Source organism: Pagrus major, chromosome 7 (genome assembly GCF_040436345.1).
Source record: "Pagrus major chromosome 7, Pma_NU_1.0".
In the NCBI taxonomy this organism is placed as follows: domain Eukaryota; kingdom Metazoa; phylum Chordata; class Actinopteri; order Spariformes; family Sparidae; genus Pagrus; species Pagrus major.
The window spans coordinates 19,234,685-19,255,693 of record NC_133221.1 but is presented as its reverse complement, the minus strand read 5'-3'; the positions used below and the strand labels follow the sequence as shown (position 1 = coordinate 19,255,693).

Here is a 21,009-nt window from a genome sequence, read left to right as displayed (position 1 = left end):
TAGTAGCCCATGAGCCTCCTCCTTCCAAAAAACAATATGATCATCCAATTCCATGTTTAACTGTAGAAATCGTCATAGGCCATCTGCCATATTACATTGTCCAACACTCATCAGAGCCTACCACAAACCGCCTCAATGGTAATGATGGAAACGTCGGTATAGCTGGCACCAAGGAGCTACACTAAAACCAAAACAAGCTAATCTGTAAAATTAGCATTCAGCCCTCAGCCAGATATTGTAACACTGGAATCCCTCCAATACTCTATTTAAGGTCAATAATGAACTAACTACCTTTTAAAACAAGCAGTTTCTTTCCCCAGCACGCAACACAGACGTCATATTTGCTATAATTTTTTTTCTCTAAAACCGAAGTGAGGGGCAGAAAAGTTGGTTGGTGAAATGAGTGTTTATTTTCCCCCAAAGCTGCCAGGAGAAAGCGGAGAGAAGAGGGGATAAAGAGGAGATTGTGGCCCTGGGGGCGTTAGGAAGTGAAGCTGGGCGACCTTTAATGTGACCTGAAGAGGTCACTGCAGATTAACATGGTCCTATCACAGAGAGGAGGGAGGAGGGGGAGATAGGGGCGAGGGAGAGAAGAGCAGAGATATGAAGGGAGAGAGAGATGGAGAGAATATAAAGGACCGAGCCGGGGGAGGAAATTGGAGAAGAGCAGGGGAAGGGTAGGCTGAGGAGAAAAGTTAACAGGGAAGACAGGGAGAGCGGATGTGGGCTTGTACGCGAGAGAGGAGAGAAAAGGTGAGAGAAAATACAGAAATGAAAGAGAATGTGGGGAGTCAAAACATGAGAGAGAGAGAAACTCCACAGAAGTAAGGTCTGTCCGGTGTGGAGTGGACTTGGATTTGAAACTATATCCCCCCCCGCCCTCTCTCTGTGCCTACATCTCTGCTCTTACTCCCGGACGCCTTCGAGCCCTCCAGCTATCCCTTCCACCACACGCAACCCTGCTCTCCACCACTCCTCCCTCCTTCCCTCGCTCCCTCCATCCCAGGAGGCGCGGCAGCATGAGTGGCAGGCGGGGGCAGGAGGAGGGATTTGGGGGCTCCTAGCCAAGAGGCAAACAGGTGCAGCCCCTCTGGAGTCGCTCAAATGGCAGACATTAAAAAGAGTTGGGGGGGAAGAGAGACAGAGAAAGATGAAAACATCCCCCAGGATGAGCAGGCCACAGAGTTCTGCACATTTCTTTCCTCTCTTTTTTTGTATCATGCCTTGCCAGGAAAGAGGTTTTTCCTCCTTTCTTCTTTCCTGTCAGAGCTTTCTACAAGTTCTGCTCCAGCGTTTGAGGACAGTGGATCACTTTCTGATAGTTGTGCTACTTCCACACGAGGCCTCGGCTGCAGGAAGTTGATGCTGGAGCTCCAACAGGGCGGAAACAACGGACGCAACCCACAGTTACATCTGTCAGGCACACACATCTGTTAAATACAAATTCTCCACCTCCAACTCTCTTTACTGCTGTCTTCCCATCGTCAGGGTAAAACACAATATCACATGCACACTCTCTCACACACACACCTGTTCCTGCTCCTTAGAATTCCCCTCTAAAACAGGGGATTTTACTTGGAGCACGCCAGCAGTAGAGTGTATACAGGAATAGAGCTTCTAAGACCAGTCGTGACTGTGGCTCTGTGTGTGTTTGTGTGTGTATGAGCGTGTAGACAACCACCCACATGGCCGTGACATACCCAGGCTGACAGCCCCCGTCACTCCCTCCCCCCCTTCCTCCCTCTTCTCTCCTCCCGGAAAGCCCCGATCCTTTCTTTAGTGGCACTGACGCAGAACTGGGGGTGAGCTCCCACTGCTTCCGGCAACACTTCCGCAGCACGGGGGAGGGCTCTCCGAAACAAAACACGAAGCAAAACACACCCCTGGCAGCCCACGTAGGAGCGCTCAAAGGAAGGGCGCCTGAGCGCACAGGCTCATATGCGAACGCACAAACACACAGACACACACGCGCATGTGTGCGCAGAGCTGAGGCAACCTTACTGTGTGTGGTCAACCTCCTTTTCAGCCATGGAAAAAAGTCTCTCATAAAAGTCCCACTAAAAGCACCTCTATGAATATCACCTCCCACGCTTTCTGTCTGACAGTCAGGCAGCCAAGAAATATATCTGGGCTTCACATTTACACTCAAAAAAAGACACAAGTACATAGAGATGCACAAGCATGAGGACACACTGACCAACTTATTACACAACATGGACACACCATTATAATGGTCATATCAGCACATGCATGACAACATTCACAAACATTTCCCACAATCACATAAACACTCATTCACATTCTAATATTCATGTAATACATGAATTCTCCAATAGATACAGTTCAAATTACAGCTAAAGTTTGATACAGTAACTTCAAACAAAAATGGCAAACAGGAGTGCAAGTGGTATATTATAGGTATGTTAGAGGTCAGATAACATGAGATGTAAATATTCTATATTAGACATTCATACTGACTTCTTGTCAGTTCTCAAGAGTGCGTCTAAATATTAGAGCCTGTCCTATACTATATATTTTGGGGCCGATGCTGATACCAATATTGTGGAGTTAAGAGCTTTGCTACATCAACAGATATGTACACATTTTGTACAATGATCGCTCCAATGTGGTTATCAACAACTTGTAATGGAGGCAGGATGTTTCACAGTTTCACAATAAATTCGACTGTTTAAATATGAATGAAAGAGCAAACTTTACTAGGAATTTAAGAATTATGTATCCTTTTTCAAATTGCTACTGTCTTTTTTCCTTAGTTTTTCACGGTTTTTAGGATTCTGTAACAACAAGACTCCAACATAAGAAAGTAAAATGATTATGAGTCTGAACTGATTTGGAGAGTCGAGGACATCTGATGTGGAAATTGAAATGGTTTGTAGAAGATAAAAATCGTGATTTCAGCCAACATTCAGGTCTACAATGGCAGTAAATGTAATGTGCTAGTCTGAGATTTAGTGAAGTATTGGATACACTGCGATCTGAGCTCACACTGAGAAACGGCTAGAAGTCTACAGTACTATGATTTGGTCTTTTATGGGCAAAAAACATCATTCAGCATACATCCTCACTTAATAGGTAGATATGGGTAATAAAGCTTTAATATTTCAAAGAAAAACATTAATGTATGATGAGCAACATGCGTACATTAGCAGCCACACTGAATACGCTTCTGTAACTCATTTTGTTGGCCTGAATTCATACATTTATATCAAGGGTTTGGTTTAAAGGCAACAAAACACTCTTGTAGTGAAAAGAAATATGGGCTAATATCACAGCTACACGCTGGCCAGCAAAGGCGTTTCACTACGAGCAGAAATTATAAGGCAATCTAATGTTTTCTCTCTAAATTTATTTCAGACTTTTAAATGAGCTCTTGGTGGAAAAGAGGACTAATAAGCATGTGTTTTTTTTTCTTCTTTCTCCTTGCGTTATTTCCTGAAAGGTGCAGTGCCCTGCCGCTGGCTCCAACAAGCATTAGCAAGCACACACCCACACACACATGTACTCACACACACACACACACATGAACACACATGAACACACAGCGGTAGCCGCCCGTGACATTCCTGCAGCTGCGGCGCTCTCTCTCCCTCGCACGCGCCCCCCCAGCGATCTCCCTGGGGGACGAATGCCTAATGAGTCACGCGCCTGTCTGCCGTTACCTCGCAGCATGTGTGTGTGTGTGTGTGTGTGTGTGTGTGTGTGTGTGTGGAGGCGGGATGGCGGGCCGACTTGGCGCGAGCGCTAGGGGAAAGGGGGAGGGGGAATGAGGAGACGACAGAGAAGGAGAGAGGAAAAAAACGAGCGTGAGGAGGGTGGGGGGGTTGAAGCGGTCATTACCATGCTCACATAAGAGCTCTGAAGCAAGGCTATAACAAACAATTTGTCTGCTGTGTGTTTGTGTGAGACTGAGATCCTCCAAAAGATGACTAATTCTTACTTTGCTTAGTCTCATTCTCCTCATCTCTGACTCACCCGTCCTGACATTTTCACAGGTGCACCTATGAAAGGTGATTAGCTACAAATTTGTCAGCTTTCATCAAATTGAGATCGCTCAGTATGCAAACATGACCAGTATAACCAGATTACTGCAAATAATCAGATTAAAGTAATAGTTTGATTAAAGTGTTTACATGGGGCCGCAGTAACCCGATTTCCCTGGTAACCTAATAATAAAGTTTATATGATGTGTTTGATAGTCAGGATAATGTCTGTGGGGATTTCTAGTAGAAGAAAATAAAGAGACCCAGTTATTGTTTTTGCTTTTATGAATTCACAGAGCACCTTAATGCAGTTTCTATTACTTTGGGTTCATCGTGACATGGAAACTGCTTTGCTCTCATCCCAAAATAGTTTCGGTGGTTTGTGTATTAAATCATCCATTTGCATCCACTGTTCTCCCTGACCTTTCTGGTGCATGTTCAGAATCAAACCAGTGAAAGAAATCAGACAAAAGGCACACTATACTGTACAGTGCACACGTAAACCGACCAGCCTTGTATTTGCCTGATCTGGTTATAATCAAATTATTAGCGCGCACTTACACAAACTTGCTGCAATATCTGCAAGAACACCAAAGACTAAGAGCTGCTGAATATGAATAAACTGCAGATTTATAATTAGAAGCACATTGAACTATTCTGGCATGTGAACATAATGTTCATATAGACACTTTTATTTACATTCCTCGACCACAAACACAAACATGCACTCACCAAAAGCACACAAACAAACTAGCACTGACACACGGGCTCTAGACTGCAACCATGTAGTCGCATTTTTGGAGACAGTGCGGCTAAATTTTATAATTAGGAGCACCAGTGCAACTTGCAAATATGCCCCCGAATCATATAATCATGTGAAACAGCAACATCGTTTCTGCTAGTAACGTTATGCCGCCAAAGCAATAAAAATATATGAATGTGTTGCGTTGCATGTCGATTTAAGTGGTGCTCCTAAATTTTGTGCAGGTGCTCCACAAAATTTCAGCAGGGAGCACCAGTGTTACTAGTGATAAAAGTTGGTCTGGAGCCCTGTATGGTCATTTATACAGTAGAATCATTTTTAACTCCATTTTCCAATTACTGGGCAAAACCACATTTATATGTTTATGTATTTATATGCATCAGGAAAACATTAACTTTATCAGAGCATATGCTATCAATAATGATGTCTCCAGTGACATCTAATCCAGTTAAAGCTGTGATTTGTTGCATTATGCAAGTTCAAATCAAAGTAAAGACAACGGTTTACTACGTTAACATCTGTGAAGGACTTTTTGTAGACTGCATTCAACTAACCAAGTAACAAGAACACAAAAACATATTTCTGTCAACAGGTGAGCCTTGACAAATCAGATGGATATACTGAAAAAAAAAAAAAAAAAAAAAAAAAAATATATATATATATATATATATATATATATATATATATATATATATATATATATATATATATATATAAAAAAAAAATAACAATTTGCTTTATATTTTCAATCGGTTCCCTTGAAGTCTGAAGATTTATTTTGGTCCGATTAAGTTTTTTAGACTGAAGCACCGTTCTTGACTTCAGAAACATAACTATAAATTTGCCAGGAGATCAGGCACCAATCTAATCAAGTAAAACTCCTTATAAGTGCAAATGTACTTCATACTTGGCAAAATAAATCTGATTCTGGATAACTGTGTACGTGTGTGTATGTGCATGCATGTGTGCGTGCATGTGTGTGTGTGTGTGTGGTTTATGTACAGACTTTAGGCAACACTTGGTTGTTCAAGGCCGTGCGAGAGAAAGAGAAAAAAAGTGAGAAAGCACTGTAGGGCGGACAGGCATGCGACCAAGTCCCCCGCCTCCCCCAGACACATACACACACACACACACTCTTACACACACACTCATGCTCTCCTGCACCCTCGGCCCCCACGCGCTGAGCCGAGCGGGCAGTTGCAGCCCAGTGGAGCGGCACAGGGCAAGGGGAGGGGGAGGGGGGAGCAGTAGGGGGAGGGGGAGAGGTGCAGAGAGGGCGAGAGGCGGCGAGGTGGAGGGGAGGAGGAGGAGGAGGAGGGGGGATGCTGGGGCGGCGCTGGGAGGTCAGTGGCGGTGCAGTCAAGCGTGCCAGCGCGCCTCTCGCTCTCCTCTCTCCGTCTAGTTTCTCTCCCTCTCTCCTTCCTCCTCCCTCCTCCCTTACACTCTCTCTCTGTGTTTGGATTGGCCCACCGAGGCTGCTGCAGGGGAGCTTTACGGACAGGTAACGAGCCGCTCTCTCCCCAGACAAACACGGGGGGGAAGTGGAGGCGAGCATGAAGCTGTGGTCGGTAGATTCAACTGATGTTTTATCTAAACTCATGTAAAGATTACCACAAAGTAGTTCTATTAATTGCATCGCAACAACTTACTAGATACACAACCACACTATTAAAACTACACCTCTTCAAGGTGTGAACATCCACTTCGCTGATGTCTAGACAAGTGACGCACAACTTTGTATGCAGCAACACAATTTGAAAGATGAGCATCAGTTAAGTTATGAAGAGTTATGAAGGAAAGCCAGATGACCCTAAAAATATCTAATTTCTTTCTCATACCGGCTTTTTTAGCACATGGGACAAAATATCGATACAGCATTATATCGTATCGCTACTGGCGGCGAATCAATATTTTATTTAAACATGCAGGCTCTCTCAACAGATTCCCCTGGCAATTTGACTAACCAGAGTCACTACTTTATGACTTCTCGTGGTGTAAACGTCCCGTAAATCTTAATTCACATGGAGTGAATTCACACAAATTTTAGTGAGGCATAGTTGTATATGACCTTAAACATTTTAACTCCAGAACTGTTCTACTTTCTGGCAGTTCTGCCTTTTGCCGAGTTATGGCTATTTTACACTGGAATGATGACGCATGTGGACAAGCTGCAATCAGTGTGTGTGTAGTAAGCAGTGGTAAGCAAAGACTCTGGGCACTTTTTTGTACATTGGATCATTTCACTTGTCAAATTCTGTGAAACTGAAACCACAATGCAGTGAAAAGATAAAATACACAAGTCCTGCTTTTGCTTTTTTAGTTTCATGATACCGTCGTGATTACAGGCGACATATCGTGTTGGTACCTAAATAAAGGAGTCACCAAAATGAAGAATAAAAACAATATTCCTCTTGTTTACCATTGTTCAAATATACATGTACACAGATAATGATCAACAAATTCAAAACTCGTCTAACTACATCACTGACAAACTTGAATAATAATCGAAAAGTGTACATAAAACTGTAGAGTATTGATAGTTTTACTTGTGATGCTGTGCACATTAACACAGTATGTGTGTGTTTGTCTGGCTGTATTGATGTATGTATGAAAGTAAAACTATGAAAGGACAGAACTGTCTGCAAAGGCCTGATGTGACAGAGCAGGCCTGCAACTATCAGAGGAAATCACATAATGAACAACACACACACACACACACAGATGTTGGGAGGATGGTTTTGAAAAATATTGCCGTTGGCTTTGTCGTGATAAACCACATTTGGCTGATAGACAGATGCTCCATCTTATTTTAGCGGCCTACTAACAGGGTCCACACCCAAACACGCATACATCATCAGTTATACAGTGTGCAACATAAGCTTACACACACAATACAACGTGCACTGCACACACATTTAGCTCTCTGGCATCTTCCTTAAGTGGAAGCTACATGCTAATGTGCTAAATGAAAGTGTTTATTTTAACTGAATTATTCATAGAAAGACAACAAGAGGCACCAGAGAGTTCTAGCATGTTGGTGTGTATGTGACAGTTGCAATATTTTTATGTGTGACACGCGTCTCTAACGGCGAGATTAAGACCCACGGTGAATGAACAGATCATTAGAATCACACTTAATCTGACACACAAAAGCGCACAAATACACTCGACACGAGCACAGTTCTGCACACTCCTGGGCCAATGACCGACTCCGGTGTTACCATAGCAACATAGCCTCAGCAACATGCACGCAAGCACGCACACAAACACACAACATATTAAACAGAAGCAGTATACAGTAGGTAGTTGATCTACGAAGACGACTCCACATCACATAACAGCTCAACTTCTATTATTCGACTCAATATGGTGCACTTTAATTTTAATTATCTTTTCCCCATTAACCCTATTGGAAATGGCATTATGAAAATGTAATGAGATAGACTGCAAGTTATAGGCAAAACCGTGCATGGCTGTGTTTGTGTGGAGATGTGTGTGTGTGTGTGTTTGGTTCCACTTTGCAAGAGGAGCCCTTGATTGGAGGAGGTCTTTACGAGCCGGAGGAGGGGAGTGTAATTTCCTCCCGGCCTCCGCCAGTTCCGCTGAAATAACAGAGCAGAGGAAGCCCAGCTCTCCCGGGAGGAGACACACACACGAACACACACACGCACACACAGCAAGCAGGCAAGTCAGCCAGGCATCGCAGGCGTACAAATAATCACAGACATGCACTCATGGAGACACAGATACAAACATACAGAGCTACAAATTAACTTCAACATGCACACATGATATTGAGTATTACTCAAAAGAATGACACAAAATAAGCAACATCTAACAACTTAAAAGGGGCAACCTTTAACGACAAACACACCTAACACAGCTCGACAGCTAGTTATCAGCAGCACATCAATCAGAAACTGCGGATCAAAATCATCGGCACATTTAAATGCAAAGCCGCAACAACAGTTCAGTTTGTGTCGTGCCGTTATAAACAGCTTGTGCCCGGGCCGACACGGCAAATTAACTTCCCCGAGTTGTGAGCGGGCAGGTGAAAAGTCTTCCCACCAGCTGCTGCACTTTTTTTTATGATCGCTTGCCTCATGCCTATAGCGAAACAAGATCACTCAAAGTTCAGCCGTCAAACTTTCAAAATAAGTGACTGCATGAGGTAATTTGTGTCAGTAGGCAGGCAGGCATATAGTGTGTGTTTGTGTGTGTGTGTGTGTGTGTGTGTCCGTGTGTGTGCAAGAGTGTGAGTGAGAGAGAGAGAGAGAGAGCTCATCAGTGAGGGAGTGCTGGCTGCCATGCCCTGAGGGGAGTCAGTGGGGAGAGAGGGAGACGCCAGTACAGGCCATACAAGTCCCGCTGCCTTCCCTCCTCCGCCTAACCCTCACCGCCTCGCATGGAACTGCCAACATACTTTGTGTATGTGTGTGTGTGTGTGTGTGTGTGTGTGTGTGTGTGTGTGTGTGTGTGTGTGAGAAAGTGTCACGGTGGTATTCACTTGCAGGGTTAGACTTCAAGCTTCACCACCAGAAAGGAAAGGAAGAGACAGAGAGGGAGAGTAGGCTACAACAACAACCTTAAGGCTCCCATATCCCTGCTTACGTCAATAACAAAGTTGTACTCCGTCACGGCTATAATTGAAGTGGAACTGTGCGAGCTCTAGCAAGCCAAAACCTAATCACTCTGATATCTGTAATAAGCCTAAACATAAGCGAAGGATTCTTAAATCCTTGTGTAAAAAAAATAAAAAATAAGACATGAGCATTTCTACTGTCTGTTTTCTCTGCCCCCCTGCCTCCCACAGGTAATTCGTTTTGGCTGAACCCAGCGTGTTAGGGTGCAGGTCTTCATTCTTGGCTGTGAAAAATGTCACCAGTTTACCTGTATCACTCAAACACCTCCGGCTTATCTAAACCGCCTTTGCCTTGCGTGCCTCGCACACAATAATCAGCAGTAGCCACGCTCAGTAGCTCGCTAAGCCTCTTACACCCTTCCCTCAAGATTAGTGCTTGGGAGCGACGACAGATGCGCTTCGTGGTGATAAAAACACACACACAGACACACACACACATATAACCCGCCGCACCTGTGTGAACAGATTTGGCGACGGTGAGCCGGCAGCGTGCTTGCTCAAAGCTGACACACACACACACACACAGACAAACACACACACGCACAGAGCGGTGATGCTGTAATCGTGACACACCTGCAAGGCCTCAAGGTTTGGCATGGTGCCCCATGGCCGAGCCCTGAGGGAAGCACAAGGCAAACAAAAGTTCAACAGCCAGGTGAGGAGACTGATTCAATGGGACAAAAGAGCACCGACCAACGACACCTAACGCCAAGCAGCCAGACTGGACAGCTCAGTGCCTCTGAATGAAAAAAAAAAGGCTGTTTGATACTCTGCATCAGCGAGAGGCTGAAAGTGGATTTGATATTCACGCTGAGAAAAATTAGCGTCAACGTTGACATCTGTGCCTGTAGGGTCCTTCACTGTCAAGGTTACAAAGACAGACAATGCTCCAACATACACTCATATACTCATACTCACTGGTTTGAGCTTACAGAGCTGGGTGAACACAACTGTCACAATAAAATATCAGTGTGCCTTGTCCTGCTTTCACACAAGCTTTAAAGGTGCACTATGCAGTTTTGGGGAAGAAGACTGGAAGAGAATCATTGACTAATTTTGTATTTCTAAACAAACTCTCTTACTTTTCATGACAAATAAACAAACTGATCTTAAAGGACAACACAGTTTCATCCTGTTTTACTTTGTTTATATGTGGCGGACCCTGCCACCTTTCTAGCTTCAAACAGTGTTCTGGGGACCTTATTTTCCTCTGAGGACGGCTTGTTTATTCAGTTATGGAAAAAATAAATATTTCTGAGTAATTAGGTATTATTTCCTTATTCATATCATAAATATTAAAATTCTGAGTTTGAATTTCTTCACCGAAAACTACATCGTGCCCCTTTAAAGTTATGTGTTATATGGTCTGAGGTATGTTTGGAAGAAATAAATAAAAAACAACACATTAGTAACAAAAGTACAGATTGTGTTTTCGGAATATATAAATACTATACAAATACAATAGACTTGACTTGATATAATAGCCAAGCAGTCATAATAGGACTCGGACATTGCCTTAAAATAATATTGCAATATTTTTAGACCATATCACGATACATGATATATATATTTCGATATATTTCACACTTCATAAATGCGAGGACTGGGCAACAAAATAAAATTTCATGACATTTCTTTTACTAAATATCTCGATATCGATGTTGGGACAGTATTATAGGGATGACTATTGGTACTTATACTAAAATAATAACACAATGAGATTTTTAATAAATAATCACCAGTGATGTGGATAATGATGAAGCAGGTAAAGACAAGTATCAGAACACATAGAACAGTCTGGTAAGTTCAGAAAATGACATAATTTTACTGTAATGCAGCCTTTAAAACCAGGAAAAGACAAACACCATTTCCGGTATAACGATATCCAAAATATAAGACGATACATAGTCTCATATCACAATATCGATATGATATCAATATATTGCCCAGCCCAAATTCATCATTAATATAACTGAGCAAAAAACAATCAAGAGCAGTTGCATTACCTACTACAAAAGACTAACTCAAAATAAGAAACACCGGACTACATCTAGGTTTTTCAACAGAAATACATGAAAAGTTACAACCTTCACCAATGAGGTGAATACTTCACTACCACAGTGAACAATCCAGCATCTTTTAACCCTACATACTCTCTATATATACGACATATCCACAGCAAAGCCAATGTCCTCAAGTCAGACTAAAACTCAATCTTCTATGAAGCTTCCCCACACATGCAGACAGACAGAGCACCAGTATGACAGAAGATGAAATAGCCTCACCACTGGAGATGAAATCCGACAACCAGGACAGTCACAGATTGGAGGGTGCACCTGTAAGATTCCTTTGGACATGAGAGTCTTGAGACTTTTCCCTGAAGGAAAAAAAAACAAGAGAAACACTTTTAGAGAATACAGTCATATCCCACATGTCCTCCATGACACAGCATGTGATAAGATGCAAGGGGCCCCTTCATCATCTACAAGACTTAAAGTTTTCAACACAAATCCTGGCCAAAATGATCCTATAAACACAGTATACTGTGGAGTCGGTCCCTGCAGACAGACTTGGCTCACCTCTCTACGTTTTTACCATAAAGTTGAACTCCACCAACAGCCCAGTGTGTTGAGCCAGAGAGACAGCAGCCAACTGTCATCTGTCTGTAAGAATCTGTATATTAAACTATTAGGCTACCATTTTTGACCTGGGGGCGACACCCTCCCCCCCACACCACACACACACTCACACATCTTAACGCGTGTCAGTTCTGCCTGAGTAACCTTGTGTGTGTGCCTAAGTGAATGCGTGTGTGTGGTGAGGGGGTGCGCACATCAAGCGCAATTATTGTATAAAAATGAACGCAAACATAAAAATAAACCGGAACAGTGTTGATGCTGTTCATGTTTTTTTTAGAAAATCTGACACCTATGTATAAAATCAGCTATAAATGTAATGATCGCGATAACAACTAACAAAACGCGAATTTTGTAAATAAAAATCTGTCTCGCGGCCAACATGCGCTGCGTAAAAGTGTCAACACCCATGCACAAGCGCAGCGGTACGTACGGAACGATTTAAAAAAAAAACATATTTAAACTGTCAAATATTAATTATCTATGTCTAACTTTCACCTCAGTCCCGGTGCAGCCCACTCCAGATGCCCCGGCTTGGTGTGCGATCGCAGCCCAAACTGTGTGTCAAAGCCTCGGAGGGTATGTGGAGGATCTGCGCCTTTTCTCATCTGTCTCCTTGCGCACTGACTGCTGTAACCCTTTCACTCCAAAACTCAGCACCCAACCACGAGACTAAGTTTGTGCCCGGAATAAGCCGCGTCTAAAAAGTGTTTAATTGATGACCAGGTGTCCCTCTGTACCCACAGTGAAGGTTGCTCTTACCTTTGTGTCTAATACTCCGTTTCCAATCTTTGGCAGTCTCTCGTCCACTGACAAACTGAAACTCATTGGGGGTGAGCCACTCGCCCCTGTATTTAATTGAGGGTCCTTTGCTGCCTTGACACAATTTATTGATATAAAGCAAAGCCTTGTTTTCTCCGCACTCCACCTCGATGCACGGCTCCCCGTTGTCGAAGAAGGGCTGAAAGTCGGGGATGGAGGAGAACCTCTCCAGCATTAAGTCGTCCGTGTGATGGTGGAGGTGCTGCTGGTGATGCAGCGCCGAGTCGTGGAGCCCCAAGTACGCGCGGTGATGGGCGAAAATGTGGTCGTAGGGCGGCTGATGCGGGGTCACCACGGGGATCGCGGTGGCATTTAAAGGGGCCAGGTATTCGGACTGGTTGAACGCAGTCAGTGCCATGTCGTCTCCATCCAGCCTCTCCTTTTTGATGGCAGGCATGTTAGTGGGAGCCGAGCGCCGGTAACAAGTGAAAAGCTGCTCGCCCGATCCAACTTGAGCGTCCTCTTCTCCGTCTGTGAGTTGGGCTGACCCAGACTCGGAGACGCGCCGCTTGGTTTTACGCAGAGCCCCCGTGTCGCCGCCGTCAGACAGCGGTGTGGTGAAGTTGCCGGATAGATTCCCATTCAGTAGTTTCCAGCTCGCAGCGGCGGCAGCAGCGCGCTCCGCCAGCCTCACAGCTCCTACCTCCCACATTTAATCACGCTCGCTCTGTTAATACCTGACATGCTGGGCAGCCCTGAGCCCTGGACATTATGGTACCTACGGTGATCATTACGCGTCGTGCCTCTTATTTCTTTGCCTTTGGGGAAGTTAGAGAACGATTTTTTTTAAATATTCACTGATTAGACTCAAAATCTTTAAAAAAAAATAAAAATAAAAAATAGATTCGCTTACGGGGCGCTTAAATCTGTCCAAGATACAACCTCACAGCCAGTGAAGGCGACAAAAAAGAAACTGATAATAAAACATATCTCCTTTTTCCTTAACCCAGTGTGGCATATGGCATTAATCAGAAACATAAGCCGAACATATCAGCCTTGAGATCCCTGAGTAGCTTATTTGCGCAACATTAATACAGTTGAAAGTTTTGGAAAGAGTTGTTTTTAACCCCTGTGTATGTCGTTGAAGTCACGCTGAAGTTCACAGACCCAGACCAAACAAGATTTGCACTCTCCGCCGCTTCTCAACTTGGCCCATTTAAACAGCGGAGGCTCGGCGAGAACCACGCAGAGGAGGGGGGACTGCGAGGGACGGCGCGTCGGTGCGTAAAATGGAGGAACCATCATTAGTGAGCAAGAGGAAGTGAGCATGAGACTGAATCTAAAACTCGTTTGAACAGCTGTGTCGTCATATTCACAGTTTATACATGAGTAAAGAGTGTTTTTAAAGTCCAACAACAATTTCTACCATAAAATTATGTATTTATATCTACAACTCCCCGAAAAATGACATTTTTATGAGTACTTTAAAGCCCAATGCTACCGGACCTTCAACCAAAAATAATATATCGATCGTTCACAATCGTTTTAAAGTCAGACACAAACGGTAGCAGCCTTAAATCAGACACACGGAGATGGTCAGGATCACGGACGTCACGGTCCACCAGGTCTACCCATGACATCACCGGCAGGTCCACGCACAGGCGGTTTCATGTTCTCCTTGTGTGTCTAAATTCAACCGTCTATTTGTCACACTCCACCTACAGTGACACCATCTCGCCCTCTCTCCCCGCAAACTTATGCTCACCTGCTGCAGTCGCTTCAGTGAGCCAGAGCTAAAACTGTTCAACAGTGTGTACACAGCCGTCGCTGTTAAAGCCATCCCCGAGATGTCACAAAACTTCTAGCAGCGGTAGCAGTTATATTTTGGGTTGTTTGTTTTTTTTATCTGTTCTTTAGAAGTACAGAGGTGAGCTGTGAAACCTGTTGATGACCCAGTTCAGTAGGTGTTAACCTTCTCAAGCTGCTAATCACAAAACTACAACAGAAGTAGGTGTGATGTTGTCTGCACAAACGTTACAAAAAGGAAGATGTCTACCTTTGAAACGTTGGACTCAAGTGACCTGGCTTAATCAAAGTGCTTTGGTTGTTAAACTCCTCCACTAAACTTTCTCAATGCTTCCTTGTTTTTTGATTTAATTTTTGGGTTGCAAGCAGGTGTACATGTAGAGAATTTCTAATGTAGTGATGTGCAACAGTTGCTGTGAGCTTGTTGCTTTAAATAAAGTCCTCCGCCTGGAAGCAGGTTTTCTGAAAGCACTTTCTCTCCACGCTGTCTGCAGGGCATGTTCCCCTGAGCTCCTGGAGCTCGTGAGCAGGACCACATCTGACCCCCATCAGTGGAGAACCACCCAGGTGGATGCACCACCAACACATGGGATAACCATTCCAGCAGCAGAGGTGGGGTCCAGAGCGCTGTGTGTCAGGGGCCTATAAATCAGGCCAAACTGCCTCTGACACACAGGAAGGAGGCACGCCACACCGCAGGCGGAAGCGGTGCACGGGAAGGCCAGAGACCACAGCCTGGCCAGAACTGGTGTATTGCCTGCAGCCAGGAGCAGGCAGGCAGTACACACGGCAGACATTTACAAAAAAAACACATGTAAGCTACCTCACCAAAGACAATCACAGATCAGAGATTGACATCTTTCCTTTTGGAACTGTGATGTCTGAGAGGATGTAGTGGAACAGATTTAGTTGCAGAAAGTTACCCTTTAAGCAGGACTTGAGACTAACGCGTCTCATTGTCTGGGACGAATGTCCCACTTAGCAAATTACAAACTGAACTAAGCACTGACTACATAAAGCAGGAGGAAAGCTAGTTCCTTGTTAGCTGTTAGCAGCCGATGAGCAGCAGTCTTGCGGTATGTTTGCCTAGCGGAGCTAATAGCTATCAGAGTTAAATAGCCATAAGAGCTAGCAGTTTGCTAAACACACGAGACAGCTAACGGAGCTAATAGCTAACAGAGTTAAATAGCCATAAGAGCTAGCAGTTTGCTAAATACACAAGACAGCTAACGGAGCTAATAGCTAACAGAGTTAAATAGCCATAAGAGCTAGCAGTTTCTAAACACACGAGACAGCTAACAGAGCTAATAGTTAACAGAGCTAAATAGCCATAAAAGCTTACAGTCTGCCAAACACACAGGACAGAGTTTCTGTCAGTTTGGTTTCATCACAACCAGTTTACAGTGAATAAATGTACTCAAGTACTTCGACAGTAGAGTACATTTTGGAGGTAAAAGTAGTGTAAATGCTAAAACTTTCATCCAACATACTAACAAAGGAGCCTAAAGAAAACAGTTTGATTTTGGAGCAGTTTGGATTCACTCCAGGACGGCTGAAATAGTTTTTCAGGACAGTTCTTGGGTGGTGGTGAAAAAAGTTCGTTGGGAGCTCTGCTTTAAATCCGACACAGTCTGAAAAATGAAATTGAAAGGCACCATTTGTCGACCAAAACTTCACTTTTAGTCACTTCCCGCAAGTAGGCGAGTACCCAAGAAGTAGCACTGACATAAATCACGAGCTCCTGACATTTATGTTGCATGTTTGCAAAGCTTTTCTAGTAAGTGGAAGACTACATTTCAGATGAGAAGCTCTTTGATTCCTTTTTTTTTAATCAAACCAGCCCTCACCACATGTCGAAATGTTTCGATGGAAACCTCTCTGGTACGTGCGTTGGCGATGGAGGTTGCACCATCAGGAGAGCCCTGATGAAACCAGTCATAAAGGGGACACCCATGCCCACTCTTACGCCCACTCCAGGTCTCTGATCGTGACTCATTCTCAGTGGCTCATCACGGAGGGTTTCCCCAAACTTGTACAGTGACGACACTTTAACTTTCACATCTTCAAAAATCAGTTCGGTGTTAGCTGAGTCGATTTTTCCATCAGCCTTTGTGCCTGTTTTATAATAATGTTTGGTGTTATTGGGAAACCTTGTTTAACCTTTCTACCAGGGTTAACCTTTTCTGACTTCTTGATTCTTTCACAACAGTGTGGAAGAGTTTTGTGATTGTGAAAAGGAAAGAAAATCCCGCCTCCACCACATCTGCTCTTGCACATCATGAATTTACAGTGAATAAGGAAATCCCAATATCAGTACATAACTATATTACAGAAAACAAGTATCTTGCTTATTCAATAGCCAGTTACTTCTGTGTACATTATTTGTGTTCTCACCACACAACTCTGAAAGACTTTTAATTCTAGTCCAAGACTTCAGTTACCTTTTAGAGCAGAAAATAAAACTGCAAGCATGGATTCTGATAATCTAGCTGTAATATTTAATAGAATGATGATAACTCTTTTTAATAGAATAGCTGTGGTTTTAGATTTCACGAGAAAACTGATAAACCTAAAAGGAAATGTGAACACATTACTCAAAATGCAAAAACACAAGCTAATCTTGAGGGAGACACCGGTGTCTCTTCCTCTTACGGTTTCTCTTTTACTAAATGCTGCTTCAAGTGCGATTAGTCAAGTGAGTCAACAACACAAAACCTCTGTGATTCTCAGAGTCTGGCACTGAATATACACAGGAAGAAAATGAATCTATCAACGAACAAGACAAAGTAAATCTGGACGGAGGATCTTTTTAGGTGAGACACGCAATCAACATTGAAATACATCATAACCTGGTCCCTTGTGTTATTAATGATGTTACACTAATGTTATCTCATACAGACACTGTCGCCAATGTCACAATGAAGTGTTTCTTCTATATCTCCAGAAATTCAACTCCATCGTTCTTTCTCTCTTTCTTTTCTTTCTTGCCAGTTTGTGTCTGTGTGACATCAGTATGAACTTGAGTTCATGTTGCAGCAAGTGTACTGAAAAGTGGTCGAGCCACTTCACTGCATGCACACTTTTACATATCAGATGTCTGTAAAACTCAGTGAAAAAAAGTCAGAAAACATTTCATTCAAATAATAAATGATTGATTTCTGCTTTCTGATCAACCATTTTACCATTGTGATTATAGCTTTTCCTTTTCGGCACACCGATACTGTATAATGAAGATTAGCTCACATTAGGGGTGTCGCATTATCGCGATACTCACGATCATCGCGATATTAAAAAATTAAATATTGACATTGTGTTAATAATACACACATGATAATGTTGTCTGAATAATCCAGCGAAGATGTTCAGCCATGTGCATCTTTTGTTTATGACTTCATCTGGTTGCCTTTTCACTCGTAATTAAGTGTATTGTTCTTTCTATGCACTTTCAAAAGTTATGGTTACAGACTCTCTCGCCAGCTCCCTGCACTCTTTTTGAGGGATGGTGATTAACTATTATATGGTAATACAGCTATGAATCATTTAGCCTCTGTAAAATGTCAGGAAAAAAATTAAAATGTCAATCACAATTTAGATTTCAAAATGAAATCTAAATTGTTTGTTTCCAAAACCCAAATATATTTGATTAAAAGTGATATAAAAAAGACACATATCCTATCCTCCCATTGAAAAGCACAGACCTGTGGATGATTGACATTTTAATTCATCGATAACTTAAACAATTACACAAGTATCAAAACTGTTGGAAATTATCGATTGACTCGTTCTTTCAACACAAAAGATGATAGAATGAGATTATGTGTTATTCTACATCCAGCCACACACTGTTTCACTAGTTTTAGAAAAACATTCACACCACTTCGCTCTTGGCCTCACTGAGATCAGTCTTCAGTCTACAAACTACAAAAGCTGTGTACTGAACACGTCGAGGCCGGCTGCTTAATAATAAGCCTGAAATTCTGTCCTTCCTCAAAATGCATTTCACGTCCATTCCTCTTCTCCTCATCGTCCGGCGAGAACCCCCTTGACGCGGCCCCCGCCTCTGCGCCGTTGTTGGCAGCGGCCCCGGAGCCGCAGCGCTGCCGGCGGGGGAGAGAGGTAATAAATAACCCGGGGAGAGGAGCGGAGACCGCCGGGCGGTGCACAGTCTGACCTGACAAATACTCACTGGAAAACCATCAGAGAGCGAGAGCCCACCCCTAGCGCTTGGAGCCAGCCTTTCAGACATGAGCTGCAAAATATATAGGCCTGCCCCTACTGGAAAAAAGAAAGGAAGACAGACAGGAGCCCCCCCTCCCTTCACATCCAGACACCACCGGAGACATGGCGAGAGTAATTAACTATTTAAAGAAGAGTATGCATTTCTTTAGAAAGCTATGCCGTATTGTCTTGTCTCCTATTTCCCCACAGAAATATAAGAAATGATCAACCTCCTGGAGGAAGTTAAAGAAAAAGAAACTCATGTTTGGCTTGAGCCAAAGACCCAATTACTGTAAATGTAACCAACAAGTGATTCATAGTCTCAATTTAAAACTAACGCTTAAGGTGCCAGTTCACCTAAATTAGAAATTAACACTATTTCTCACCTTACTCTCGATGCATCTTGAGGTGAAAATCAGGAATATCGCTTAGTTGATTCTGATCACATCAAAGATTCGTGGTCACTGTGTAGTTTGATAACTTTTTCCTAAGCTAATCAGTCATATATGTGTTTAAAGTCACTTTGTATGTGTATAAGCTACAGTTGAACATTACCATGAACGATTACATTGTTGTTTTGAATTAGACTGTGTGCCCTCAGAGGTACTCATTAGCTCACCACTGTAGTCGCTGCCGTTTCCCACTGTCGCTCTGACCCACTGAAGTCACCCAGCCGCCAAAGCTAGCCCCCGACATCACCGACATACATCACGGTGCCAAGTTTAAAAGGCTCTTCATCTCCGCACCATGTCTGTAACTTAGCTGTGTCAGCCTCAGAAGCTTAAATCAGTTCGCCGGCTAGCTATACTGAGGAAGCTAAGCTAAGAAAACGCAAGTAACAACAGCACAACCGAAAGAAACACTAACGGCGGCTGCCAGAAAAGAAACACCGCTGCCACCAATGAGTGTCTTGGGTTGACCAAACAGGGCATGTTTAGTAAGGAGATAATAAACTGGACTTGGAGACGTAACGTTAGCGCAATGAGCAGTGACAAACCACAAACAAACAAACCACAACTCTAAAGGTAGCACACTCATTTTTTTGCACTCACTGGTGGGGCACTTTTTAAATCACGACATTACGATAGGACTCAGTGGTCGAGTTCAGCCATCAATGCTATTTTGTCTGAGAAATCTCCAGGGCTGCCTGGCGATGGAGTCAGGCTGGCAGTCTGGCACCACAACAAATAATGCCACTTAGAAAGGTTCGTGACGAAACGCAGACTGTTACTGTTACTGTTGTGTCTTGAACCAACTGGACGCGCTACACCAGCGTCCTTCATGGTTCACCATTTCATCTTTCTCTTTTCTTTATGCAACTTCTTATTTCTGTGCTATAAGAAAAAGCTAGAACACCTCCTGTTTCAGGTCAACCTTCTGTTGTAGTCGATACTGTTTGTTAAGTCTATTAGCCCCTTTAAAATTGTGCTCCCATTTCTCATTTTATTGAGACTTGAAACTTCTCTGGGGTCCTGGAGGGAGTTTAGCTCTCTTAAGTTGGAATTTGTGGAATTTAATATCAGAAAATGTTTCAGGGGATACAGTCTGTGGGCTTTGAGTGAACTATGTTAGCAGACATGAAGAAACATCACACATTAGAAGGGAAAAATGTGGATCAGAGCGCTGAATTTCTGACAAGAGTCTTTGGAAAGCACTAAATTTGGCATTTCAATACCCTCCATCTGGTGGTAATGCTAAACACGACATCGTATTTCAAAACTTTTTTGTACTCGCTGTGTGTTTCTAATTGCTCAACAGGCGGTGTTTTTTGGCCACTGTGTGCAGTCTCACAACAGCAGCAACCGCAGCAGCCCCTTTTTCAATAAGGTTTAAGTTAAATTTCCCCTTCGTTTCAGGTTTCAAAACATTTTTAACAGTGTATGGCCCTGAAAGAGCAGAGAGACCCCAGTGCTATTTTTGTGGTGTAACCTAGGCCTTAAGCTAAATCTTCACAAACTGCTCGTCCAAAAACTCCCCCTAAAAAAAAATCAGGTTTTAAACTGAACTAGTGTGGGACCGACACAGTCCTGCAACTCCAGAATTTCAGAGTTGGCAAGCAGGCAGAGTAACATTAGACCCTGGTGGGGAGGAGGAGGGCTGAGGGGGGGTTTATGCTGTCGTGCCGGCGCCCTTGGCCTCCCCCGGCGGATCTGGGGGGTCAGGCGGCTGTCTGTGATCCCA

The 21,009-nt window shown here is 43.4% G+C and overlaps 1 protein-coding gene across 3 annotated transcripts in view; it reads right to left on the bottom strand.

Moving 5' to 3' along the window:
* Nucleotides 1–21,009, bottom strand: part of samd11 (sterile alpha motif domain containing 11) — an 84,499-nt gene that overhangs the window by 39,395 nt on the left and 24,095 nt on the right. For 2 of the 3 annotated variants that reach the window (XM_073469545.1, XM_073469544.1), the window contains exons 1-2: nt 12,805–13,580; nt 11,692–11,783 (exon numbers count right to left, since the gene is read on the bottom strand). In XM_073469545.1, coding sequence (XP_073325646.1) covers nt 11,692–11,783; nt 12,805–13,516 — 804 coding nt within the window. In that variant the 5' untranslated portion in view covers nt 13,517–13,580. Of the gene's footprint in view, nt 1–11,691; nt 11,784–12,804; nt 13,581–21,009 lie in introns of those variants that run through there. The other variant, XM_073469546.1, reaches the window with a different exon arrangement.